The sequence below is a fragment of the Crinia signifera genome, chromosome 9 (assembly GCF_055691185.1).
Source record: "Crinia signifera chromosome 9, ASM5569118v1, whole genome shotgun sequence".
Taxonomy (NCBI): domain Eukaryota; kingdom Metazoa; phylum Chordata; class Amphibia; order Anura; family Myobatrachidae; genus Crinia; species Crinia signifera.
The window spans coordinates 123481764-123495301 of NC_139225.1; the positions used below are offsets into that span (position 1 = coordinate 123481764).

At 43.6% G+C, this 13538-nt stretch overlaps 1 protein-coding gene across 1 annotated transcript in view; it reads right to left on the reverse strand.

Annotated features, from left to right (window-relative positions):
* Positions 1-12805, reverse strand: part of RELB (RELB proto-oncogene, NF-kB subunit) — a 35310-nt gene extending 22505 nt beyond the window's left edge. The window contains exons 1-2 of the mRNA XM_083159635.1: positions 12568-12805; positions 11075-11113 (exon numbers count right to left, since the gene is read on the reverse strand). Coding sequence (XP_083015761.1) covers positions 11075-11113; positions 12568-12589 — 61 coding nt within the window. The 5' untranslated portion in view covers positions 12590-12805. The remainder of the gene's footprint in view (positions 1-11074; positions 11114-12567) is intronic.
* Positions 12806-13538: the final 733 nt, after the last annotated feature.

Sequence of the window (13538 nt, forward strand, 5' to 3'; positions counted from 1 at the left end):
CTGTACGTGCCCCTCGCCTCCACCCCTCCCTTTTCCTTTTGTTGTTATTTGATGCGGTTTTTGTTTAGCACTTAATAAAACTCAAAGGGGTAGATGTATGAAGCAGTGATAAGGGAGGAGAAGTGAGCCAGAGGAGAAGTGGCCCATGGCAACCAATCAGCACTGACTTAACACCTATAATTTGCATAATATAAAATCATACAGAGCAGACAATTGGTTGCCATAGGTCACTTCTCTTCCCTTATCACTGCTTCATACATCTACCCCAAAATGTGATTTGCCATTATTTTATTGTTATAATGCAATATTGTTATATATGCATTTTGTAACTTTAGGTCTATATCGTATTGTGGGGGCTATCCAGCTTTCCTCGCAGTTGTGCGAAAATCGAGAGGGAATTAAAAATAGATTAGAAAAAAAGTGCATCTACTGATGACACAAGGTGGCACGTTTCATCCAGTTGTATACAGTCTTACTATCATCTGCTCGGAATCAAAGGAAATCATTTTTTCTCTGTGGAGGATATACTGTAATCAGCAAGTTGGCGGTGTACAATTTACCATTGAACACTAGGAAGCATACAGTAATGAGTCAGGGGCAGTACAAATAAGCCTTGCTTATCTCTGATGGATATAATGAAGGGGTTACCATGCAACATATGCAGCAAAGCCAACAATCACCCTGCCTTATATGCACATAATATTCATTGCAAACACCTGGCCTGAACTGCATACAGATCTCTGGCTGACTGGTTTCCTTGTTCTGTATGCTGAGAGTGTGGCTCTATGTCGGAGGTTCCCAATCTTTTCTCTCTCCTGTACCCCTTGATTAGGCTTTTCATGTATGATTACCCCACTTCTCAATTTGAAATATCCACAGTACTTATAAAAGGAGTGGAAGTGCATGGTATGGGTATCCTTATGCTTGTCCTTATATTAAGGAGTAGTGGAGGTTCCCGCTAATGCCTGTAGGATTACTGCAGCGGATTCAGCCGTGTCAGTGTGGAGCATATAATCACTGATGTCTGAAATAGCTCCTAGTGTATTGCTGGTCGGGCAAAAGCACAAGGAGACGCTGATGACGCTGCAGACGGAACCGAACGTGACAACATGTCAATGGCAATGGGAGACTTCTTCCGCCATTATCAATAGTTATTTTTGGGAACCCCCAACCGTTCTGCAGATTACCCCCAGGGGTACCAGTACCCCAGGTTGGGAAGCACTGCTTCATGTGGTCTTCTCAGGCAAGCTTCTGCAGCTACCACAAAGATTAAAACTCAGCTTGATATAGTAAATTCCTAACTCAAGCAACATTAAATCATAACTGGTTTAAAACATTTTAGGAGTGAAAGGACCCACAATAAATATAAGCTGTAAGGGGGCATGATCGCACCTATTCCGCTTCCTCAGTTCTAGGTACTAGATCTTGAAAAAGCTAAGTCAGATCAAAACGTGGTACACAAATTGTGTGCCTGAGTAATCCCCTTTGCAGTGCACAACAGAAATGTTACTGGGGCCTTTGTTTGAGAACAGATGCACAACTTCAATATTTCCGCTCTATATTCCGTGCTAAATGCATATCAGTAAATGTCTTCATATTATGAAACATAAATGTTAGGAAAGGTAGAAGATAATCAAGAAAAAAAAAAGGCAATCATGTTAAATACAATTTCCTATATCTCATTGAACAAGACAGGGGTGCACACTTTCACCCATTCTCCTTGCATTGGGTATCGCACCCCTGGCAGCTAGAATACGTTAATCCTCAGATATCAAAGGGTTCCAGGACATGATGCCCTCGTACATCCTCCATAATTACTGCTAAATCAGGACAGGGCAAGCTGTGGCTCTCCAGATGTTGTGAAACTACAAATCCCAGCATGCCTTGCCACAGTTTTAACACTCCCTTATAGCAAAACTGTGGCAAGGTATGATGGGATTTGTAGTTTGACATCTGGAGAGCCACAGGTTGGCCAGGCCTGTGCTAAATCCTCATAAACTATCGCCCAATCTTGGGTATAAGATCAATTATATCAAGACATATATTAGAAGTTTTCTTACATATATATATATATATATATATATATATATATATATATATATATATATATATATATATATATATATATATATATATATATATGGATTTCTTTGGAAGGAAAATTATCCTTGGGTCCTCTCAGCTGTTCCGATGGTAAAGCCAATGTATTTCTCAGTCAGGTAGAACAACATCAGGCGAAATGAACATCCCTCCAAGAGATCGCCACTTATTTCAAACTTTACCAATCAGTGTGACAGCCGCTGTTCATTTGTGATGGCTGGGATTAGGGGCAGCCATAGCAAGTTGACCTTCTTAGCTCTCTTTGCTGGGGATACCCTCTACTCAGCATCTCCAATCAGCACTGACCTGCCCAGTAGTCAATTTTACTTGTTGCATAAATAATTATTTTAAAACACTGCTTTCCCATCCAATCCCATTCCTTTCCATGCACCCAACCTGTTTCCGGCTGATAGGTCAACCACTATTAACAACAGTCAATAGGTCTACCACTATTGGATGACGCTTAGGTCAACACGGTCAAAAGATCTACATGTCTGACCTCTCACTATTCCTATCAGAACGTACTGCCAAAGCCCTCCAAAAATTAAACCAAACCTTTTACGAAAAAGGGGATAAAGCCGACAGACTTCTAGCTTCTAGACTTAGAGCCAGAAACTCACGTAACAACATCTCAGCAATTAAAACCAGTTCAGGTGACATCTCCCACTCACCCACTTCTATTAACCAAGAATTCCAATCCTTCTATTCTAATTTATATAATTTAAACAAAGACTCCTCAGCTCCCAAGCCCTCCGTGGATACCATAAATGAGTTTCTACGTCGTGCCCAACTCCCTCGCTTAACTGATCAGGCATCTATGCAATTGAACCGCGACATTACCGACGAAGAAATCTCCACTGTATTAAAGTCACAAAAGTCCTCAAAAACCCCGGGGCCTGACGGCTTTTCAGCCTCCTATTATAAAAAATTTGCCCATATCTTAACCCCACATCTCAAATCACTTTTTAATTCGGTACTGCACGGTTCCCACTTCTCCAAATCTATGCTTGAAGCGAAAATAATAATCATCCATAAGGAGGGCAAAAATCCACAAGAATGTGCCAGTTACCGCCCAATTTCGCTACTAAATGTAGATATAAAGATCTATGCAAAAATTCTGGCTACACGTCTAAATGATGTTCTCCCTGGCCTGATCCATTATGACCAAGTGGGCTTTATACCGGGTCGTCAGGCCAGGGACAACACCAGAAGAACTATTGACTTGATCCAAATTCTTAACCGTAGACAATCCCCATCTATTATCTTAGCGCTCGACGCTGAAAAAGCATTTGACCGCATTTCATGGCCCTTTCTACTCCAAACCCTTCAAATGTATGGTATAAAAGCCGAATTTCTCTCAGCTATTTCGGCTTTATACTCTTCCCCTTCTGCAAGAGTCATGACTAATGGCACGCTCTCTGACCCTTTTCCACTCTCCAATGGCACGAGACAGGGTTGTCCCCTATCGCCCTTGGTATTTGCGATGGTTATAGAACCTCTAGCTGCTATGGTCAGACTATCGGAGAAGATACGCGGGTTAGAAGTGGGCCCTCAAACTTATAAAATCTCTTTGTTCGCGGACGATGTCCTACTAACTCTAACCCACCCTCATTCCTCCCTTCCTGCACTCTATGACATTATCAATGAATATGGACATCTATCAGGGTATAAAATTAACTTCACAAAATCAGAAGCTCTCCCTCTTTATATTCCCCATGACATACGAAACAACCTATCCTCTTCATATCATTTTAAATGGCAAGCAAATAAAATCAAATATTTAGGAATATTTATTACCTCCCGTTATGAACAACTTTACATGGAAAACTACCCTCGCCTACTCAATAAACTTAAGCAGGACTTATCCCGCTGGAAGCCCTATATCATCTCCTGGCTTGGCAAGATAATAGCCATTAAAATGAATATACTACCCCAACTTCTTTATCTCTTCCAAACACTTCCAATTAAAGTCCCAGATACTCTATTCAGAGACATCCAATCCTCCCTTTCTAAATTTGTTTGGAACAATAAACCCCCTAGGTTAGCTCTAAATACCCTTAAACTCCCTAGGTCCCTGGGCGGCCGCGGCTTTCCCGATGTGAAACTATACTACTTAGCCAGTCAATTGAGCCAAATAGCCGCTTCCTACTCTCCATTGGGATCATTGGCCTGGGTAGACCTAGAGACCAATATTTTGGGAGTGCGCTCTCTAACTTCCCTCTGGGGCCTAGATAAAACCTCAAGACGTTTCCAAACACGCCTCCTTCCTTCCCTTAAATTCTCCCTCTCACTCTGGGACAACTCCTCCCGCAAATTCAAACTGACTTCCTCTCCCTCCCCTCTCACTCCTATCTGGGACAACCCTGCCTTCCCACCCGGCATCTCCCCTACCCAATTTAAACAATGGTCTAACGCAGGCATTAAACTGGCTTCGGATTTAAATATAAGGGGGACATGGGCATCCTTGGACGACATCAAAGCCAAATATCCCCTCCTGACCCCCCCTTTTTTCGAGTATTTTCAGATCCGCCACTTTTTAGGGTCGCTCCCCCACTCCAGAACTCTGATGGCTCCCACCTCCTTTGAACAATTATGCCTATCTAACCCTCAAAGCAAGGGAACAATCTCCCTCATATATACTATACTGGTGGAATCCACAGCTCCTTTGCAGACTCGTCACGAGCTGGAGTGGGAGAGAGATCTGGGCCCACCACCGGAGCCCACAACTTGGAATGAAGTGAGGGAGGGTGTAGCTAAAAGTTCAATCTCTACCCGCATAAAAGAAACCTCCTATAAGCTATACTACAGGTGGTACTTTACACCTGATAGACTATCTCGGATCTACCCTTCAACTTCCCCTGTTTGCTGGCGTGGATGCGGTCAAAGAGGCACCCTCCTTCATATCTGGTGGACTTGCCCCATTATAACTCCTTTTTGGTCCCAAGTTCTCAACCTACTAAAATCCCTCTCTGGCATTCCGCTTACCTTAGATCCCTGGGTATTTCTATAAGCTTGCCCTTTCCAAAACTTAGAGCCATCACTCAACAAATTATTCTCCCACATACTAGCAGCGGCAAAATCTCTGATAGCCAGAAACTGGAAATCACTTTCCCCTCCCTCTCTATCAGCCTTGACTAACTATGTGTGGTTTATCGCCGGTATGGAAAAAATTACATACCATCTCCACGACTGCCCGCACAAATTTAACTCGGTCTGGGACCCTTGGATCTCAGCCCATCCTTCCCACACCACTCAAAACTCACCACCTGCCCTATAACAGTCCCCAATACATGAACAATTTATACTCGGGTCCTATTCTCTTCCCTATCCCCCTCCTGACCTCCCTTACAGCATGCCTATGACACTTACCTCAGCAGTAACCCCACTACTACATTCATTAGCCAAATTTCCTCCATGTGTCTTATAGGTCGTTTATGTGTGACCCCCCCACCCTCTTATTTTACTATAATCCTCTAACTCAGCTTTTCCCCATTCTTCATCTTCCTTTTCTCTTTTTTTTTTCCTTTTTTTATATTTGCTATATTTTCTGTTCTGTTTTTACATAATGTTTCTAAAAATAGAGAGTTGTAAAATGTCTGTTTATTGATGTTATTATAATCATCTGTACTGCTCTCTCTTTCTACGTAAATAAAGAGTTTAAAAAAAAAAAAAAGATCTACATGTCAACGGTCGACAAAGAAAAGGTTAACATTTTTCCTGTTTTTTTTTTACCAACTTATTCATCGATCCAAATGGGTATAGAGGGACAATATAATAGTCTTCCAAAAGCAGTCAGCCATTCAAAGAGATGCGTTGCCCATAGCAACCAATCAGATCCTGTCTATCATTTCTTTATTGCATCCTAGAAAATTATAGACAGAATCTGATCAGTTGCTATGGGCAACATAACCTCTTTTTTTTTTTTTTTACTTCCCCTGACCCATCCTCTGCTCCCTCTGCCTCAACTGTATTTATCGGACACACGGTTGTTTAGTTCTGTAGTTTGTGTTCCAATCCCTTTATTATTGTGCAATATTTATATTCAATACATAACCACTGCGCTGGGGACCTACTTTCTTATATCGGTACTTATGTAGTATCTGGGCTGCCGATTTCTAAATCGGGTACATCGCATCGCATCGCATGCGACCATCGGATGCGATGCGATGACCCGATTTTTTCCATAGGAATCAATGTTAAAATGGACTGAGTCCATTTTAACATAGAATTCAATGGGAAAAAGGGGTCCTTTTCATACCCCTACTATCCAAGTGGGCATGGAGTTGGATATAAACCTGTGGCGAACGTAGCGAGCCACCGAGCCCGAAGCGTGGCGAGCGTAGCGAGCCCCGCGAGGGGACACAGAATACCGTCCCCTCGCGGGGCTCGCTTCGCTCGCCACGCTTCGGGCTCGGTGGCTCGCTACGCTCGCCACAGGTTTTTATCCAACTCCATGCCCACTTGGATAGTAGGGGTATGAAAAGGACCCCTTTTTCCCATTGAATTCCATGTTAAAATGGACTCAGTCCATTTTAACATTGATTCCTATGGAAAAATCGGGTCATCGCATACGATGGTCGCATACGATGGTCGCATGCGATGCGATATCGCATCGCATCGCATCTGATTGTATGCCTTAACTTAAGGCATACAATCAAAAAATCGGCAGCCCAGATACTACATAAGTACCCTTATATCTTATGGGGCATACACATGGGGCGATTTAAGCCCCACACACACACACACACACACACACACACAGCACAAATCACTGTGTGTGTATGCCCCATAGCAATAGCGTTGCGCAGCTCCCGGAATCGCTATCACCGGGCTAGATACTTCAAGCATGCTTGAATTATATAGTCATTGCCCATGTTCTCTCTATTGAGAACATGGGCAGTGACAGATCGTTCAGCAGACAGCGCTGGTGCAGAGATGTCTGCTGAGTGATCTGAGCGATTCAGTGTCGCTCAGCACAAAGCTCAATGCGCCCCATGTGTATTGGGCTTTAGTATTACAGCATTTGTAAATACATACTTAATACAAAAAAAAAATCAAATAAAGCAAATTCTAAAACCAGTACCTGTATTAAAACATCATTATGAGCCACCATGACGACCTCCCCTAGTTAATTAATACTTGTGTGACTGAGGACGAAGTCCTGAAGCCACTGGGTAAAATTAAGATAAATAAATCTCCAGGGCCAGTTGGCTTACACCCAAGGGCTCTAATGGATCGGAGCTCAGAAATAGCTAGGCCATTACATTTAATCTTTGCAGATTCAATTTCATCAGTCACAGTACCAAGGGACTGGTGAATAGCAAATATAGTGCCGTTATTTAAAAAGGGATGTAAAACACATCCAGGAAATTATAGATCTGTAAGCCTGACATCAATTCTGGGGAAGTTACATGAGGGTATACTAAGGGACAGCATTCAGGAGTACTTGGTGTGCAATAAAGTTATTAGTGGGAACCAGCAAGGATTTGTGAGGGATAGGGAACGTCAAACTAACTTAATTATCTTCTATAAGGAAGTGAGTGGGAACTTAAACCATGGCAATGCAGTAAATGTTGATTTTGCAAAGGTTGATCTACAAAATACTTGAGCTAGGTCTAGGAAAAAAAAATATTTGACTTTGGTCAAAAATTAGCTGGAGAATAGGGAACAGAGAGTTCATGGAACTTTTTCAAATTGGGCATTTTTTTTGTAAGTGGTATACTTCAAGGTTCTGTGCTCGAGCCACTACTTTTTAATACATTTATAAATGACCTAGGCAGTGATCTAGTGAGAAAAGTGTCCATTTTTACAGATGACACTTATCTGTGTGAGGTAATAAAATCAGATCAGGTTGTAGTCTATCTACAGAAGTGACATATATAAACTGATGGATTGGGCAGCTAAATGGAACATTGATAAATATAAGGGTTTGCATTTTAAGAACAGAAACAAGCGTGCAATCTATAAATTAAATGTGGTAAATGTAGGGGAATCGTCAAAGGAGAAGGACTGGGGTGCTCATTGCCAGCAGACTTAGCTACAGTGCTCAATGTCAAGGAGCAGCAGCAAAGGCCAATAAGGTATTAGCATGCATAAATAGGGGTGTAGAGGCAAGGGAAGACAGTGTAATCTTGCCACTGTATAAATCATTGGTACGGCCTCATCTTGAATACAGGGTTCAGTTTTGGGTAACACTGCATAAAAAATACATCTTGTAACTTGAAGGTGTTCAGAGAAGAGCAACAAAATATTATTAATGACGGGATGTACTAAAGGGAAAATGCGGTAAAACGGGGGTTTTACCGCATTTTCCTATGTACCATTACCCGTCCGCCCAGTCTCCGCCGGGCAGGGTATCGCCAGCCCTATAGAAGCCTATGGGCTTCTATCGCTGCTCGCTGCCCGCCGTCCGCGCGACCCCCCCCCTCCCGTCCTCCATCGATCTCCTTCTCCCCCAGCAGGTGTCACAGCCGGGAGGACATCCGGCTGCAGGGGATAGGAGGAGACGCAGAAGGACACTGACAGCCGCCGGGATGTGACGGAGACCCCGCAAACCACATTACAGGTATCGCGGGGGCCTCTGTCACCGCACCCCGATGCTAGCCGCATATCGCGGCAGCGATGTATATTAATACATCCCGGCAAAGGGTTTAGAGTCATTGGGTTATGAGGAAAGGCTGGCCAGATTAGGTATCTTTACATTGGAGAAGAGGCATCTTGTTTCTGTGCAGGGAAAATACTGGCTGCTTTATTTTTACACTGCAATATAGATCTCACTTTGAAGTAAAACCCCACCCAAGTCTAACTCTCCCTGCACAAGTAACATCTGCCCCACCTGCAGCGCACATGGTTTTGTCCATCTAAGAAGGAATTTGTCAGAAAGAGTGAACCAAAATAACCCCCATGGTAAGTGACAGGAGTTCCCCTCCAGTATTCCAGCACAGCTTGCAGCACTGCACATCAGATGTAACAGGATGAAATAAACTATCTGCTAATGTGGGAGAGGGAGCTCAGCGTTAGCACAGCCGTTCTTTCAGAGGTCATTACGTAACCGCCTTTAAATAAATATATATATCATTTTCAACTCTAGTCAGCATTTGCTAAAATGAAATAAAATTGCCAAAGATACGTTGATATGTTCTACAGCAGTAATAGGTAACTGGATACACTTCAAGGGCCACAGAGGGCAGCCCTTTAACCTTTAAAAGGACTGAACATTTAGTCCCAGTAGGAAGCTAAATAAATACAATTAATCACTGAGACATTTATCTGTACTAACATAAAAGTAGGGTTTTAAAAAAACATATTTAGAAACTATAAAAAATAAATCCAAAAACATAGGAACAAGCTGGGGGAACCTGTTGACCATTTGTCAACAGAGTAAGAACTGCACTTGTGTCAATTTCCATAGTGAAAACAGTTCACAAGTTGCTCACTGCACACTGCCGATATCAGTTATATTTGCTACACACATTAGCGATAACATAACTTTCATTACTCACAGCACTGTTAACTTTGAGACGCATCACCATGGCTAACCACAGAGAGCAAACGTTGTGGTTCTAGATATAAACATTAGCATATATCATCTGTGTATTACTTTCACTGGTATGACAAGGAACTTTAAGGAACTTTATGACTTGAGATATTACAAGTAGAGTCTCCCATATCAGAAATGCTTGGGACTGGATGTATTTAGATTTCGGATATATCAGTATTTCGGAATACCATCATGAGTAGGGAAGCCAATCCCGGGGCATTTTTTCAATCCCGGGATTCGGGATTGAAAAATGCCCAATCCCGGGATCCCGGGATTGGATTCCTATACAAAATCCCGCCCCGGCCGCCCGCATATTTACTTACAATTGTGGTGCGGCTGGGCCGGTGGGCGATGGAGCTGGGCATGAAGGAAGATGCAGCCTAGGTGGGTGGCTGGCTGGTTCATCGGGCGATGCTTTGGGGTCCGGTAAGTGGCGAGTGCAGGCAGCCTGGGTGGGTGGGCGGTATCGTCGAGGCGGCCGGAGGTCAGCGCGGCGCGCATGGATGAGGCGGTTGTTTGTGTGGCCTGCGCAGCGTGACCTCTGACGCCGTCACGCTGCGCAGAGCCGCGCTGCCCGGGACGGGAGAAGCCGGGCAGCGTCTGAGCACTAGCTCAGACGCTGCCCGGCATTAGACTGCGCATGCGCAGTCTAATCCCGAAATCCCGGGATTGGAAACTCCAATCCCGGGATTGAAATCCCGGCATTTTAGGGGCCAAATCCAGGGATCCCGCCGATCCCGCGATTGGCCACCCTAATCATGAGATATCTTGGAGATGGGGTATATGTCTAATGGGGCCTACACACGGGTCGATTTCAGGACAGCGATCTGAATTAATTTGACTAGATCGCTTAGAAAATGCCCCACATTGCTCCGTGTGTTCGGTCCATAGCTATAGCGACGCAGGGCCCTGGAGATTAAGATCCAGCGTGCTCGATAAATCTTGTAAGATCGCCGGTCAGGGCCAGTGTTGTCACCGGAGAACACTCGCCCTGACAGATCCCTCAGCACACATCACTGGCATATTACTGTGCAGTGCTGTGTGCGGAGCGATCTTGCCAAGCAATCTGAGCAATCTAGCATCGCTCAGCAAAAACTCAACATGCACGAAATGCATTTATGTTTCATAATCAGACTGAAGGTCATTTTATACTTTTTTTTTTCTTTTTATAATTTTGTGCAAGAAACAAAGTTTGTGTACATGCAACCTTCAGAAAGCAAAGGTGTCACTATCTCAGGTCCAGGCTCCAAAAATATTGTATATTGGACTATTTTGGGTATCGGATTTCAGACAGTCAGCTTATAATACGTTTAATATGTGTTTGCATTGGCATTTTGCACACCTACATGCAACTGAATCCAAGTTACAATGAATAGATCTGAGACAGTCTGTACCACAATAGTGTGTCCAATACCATGTACTGTAGGTACTCACCAAATGTTGGAGCATGCTGTTGAGGAAGACTATGAGACCCTGCGAGAAACACAAAGAAATACATTAAAACCATATATATACATACTGTAGATTTGACATCTATATCTAGCTTTGTACAATGACGGCTGAGTGATACTGCATGGATACAGTATAAATACTGTACATGCTTCTGTGCAGTTTCTTGTCTAAGCTGTTAGCGACAGGGGCTATCCTGTCTACATACAGTACAGATCTGATTACTCACTGTAGCAGAGCAAAATAAAAACAAAGAAACAACTTTGCACTTTGGTAAAACCATTCTGTGCTGCAGATGGGGCAGATGTACAGAGAGTTAAGCCCCATACACACAAGGCGACACCGCCGATGACAATATCGGCAGCGACGGCATGCATACACACTTGCAGCAGATGCTGGCTGCAAGGTGAGCGAGGGTGGGGGGAGTAACAAGGACCTACCTTGTCTGGACATGCTGGAAGAGGGAGGGGGTTGATAACGATGTGTGGGGGCGCGCATCGTTAACAACATCAAGAGCACTAGAAGATAAAGTAATATATTTCTTTCAGAATGGGCTGTATGACAGATAAGGATGTTCGGTGTTTCGTTCCCACTGTTTTGACAATTAAATGCCCATTACCAATTTTGTGTGTAGTTTTCAATATGAGCAGGTTACAATATAATCACGTCTCAGTTTCCATATAGCCCCCAATTACCGATCCTGATAATGCTTACAGTGCTGCATGTAGCAAACAGCTGGATGGTAATGTGTATACCACAGGAGAGGGCCTGACCCACCAACATATGGCCGAAGTCTAAGGCCTAGAACAGCGCCTGATTTTCTGGCAAGTGTCGGGTGTTATCAATCACAAGAATAAAGGAATAATAAAACTGGATCTTTTTGTTATTGAACATTACTGAGAAAAATCACTTTACACATGAGGGGCCGCTCATGTCAGCACTGCCTTCTTTAAGCATGGTAAGAAGGAACAGATGTTTTGCATTAGGATTTAAAGTGGGAAGTGCATGCGTACTGTACTTCCTCATACGCCTCGGTATATTAAGAGGGCCATGTATTACCATAATAACCGTACACACTAACATGGCTGTCCTCATAGCAGGAGAGACAATAATGGGAAGTGAAACAGGAATAAATCAGACTGTGCTGCCAATAACATGCATATGGGCTATAATTCAATATTAATAGCATTAGTAAGTTCATATAAAGTTATAGATCCTGACTTGGGAACTTGTGGCTCTACAGTTCTTGTGGAACTACAACTCCCAGCATGTCCTAGCTGTTGTATAAAGAGCTAGTGAATGTGTGTGAACGTGTGTGAATGTGTGTGTGTGTGTGTGTGAGTGTGTGTGTGTGTGAGTGTGTGAGAGTGTGTGAGAGTGTGTGAGAGTGTGTGAGAGTGTGTGAGAGTGTGTGAGTGTTTTTGACAGACAGTGCTGTGTATATAGACTGAATGCATGCTACAGTACACACTACCTACCTGCCCTGCCTGGCTCCCTCATCCTGCCGTCTGCACAGATCCCAGGTGTAAGCTCACAGGACAAGGCAGCATACACGGGTATAACTGTACACACACCCAGAGGGCGGCTGGCGCCTCAGTGCACGGATCACTAAACTCCGCTGAGCAAAGTTGCTGGATTGACAGACAGACTCTGCAGCATCAGCCCTGGAATTCCCCGGCTCCGTGGGCAGCTCGCTGATAGGTTGGAGGAGTGTGGTGACATCATTGACAGAACGGTAGGCGGGGCCAGGAAATCCCCCTCCGCGTTCTGGAGACCACGTGACTTCCCGTCCGCTACACCACGTGGGCCAGAACTGTAAAAAAAACTTGGAAACAATAATTTTAGGATATGGGGAGTGACAGCTTTGGTTCTAGAACGCAGATACTTAGTAGTGTTCCTCAGTATATCTAGATATCTATATAGATCTATATATGTATATTTATCTATTTCTCTCTATATGTAATATTTATTTATTTATTTATTAACAGTTTCTTATATAGCGCAGCATATTCCGTTGCGCTTTACAATAGCAGACAGTGAAACAAAACAGGGTATTTACAGACAGTCAAAATGTAGGAGGGCCCTGCTCGCAAGCTTACAATAATATATTATATATTCTCTATGTATAGCTATATTCAGTGGTCGAAGTGGAAATTTTGAAGTGGGGGTATGGAAAACATACTTGCCTACTTTTGAAAACTAGTTTCAGGGACATTATAGTTGGTAGCAGAATTGGTACTTGTGTATTATCGGGTGCCCAGCTACGCTATGTTTTCAATCTACGTCAGGGTTGCCGACTTTAAAAAAATCCTCTCCGGGAGAAGCCCGGAGAGGAATCTTGCATTACGAGTTTTGGGGGCGGGGCTTAATTGTGCCGTCATTAAGCCACGCCCCCATTACAGCAAATAGCAGAAATAACTGATATCCATGGAGGGGGCGGGGCTAAAAC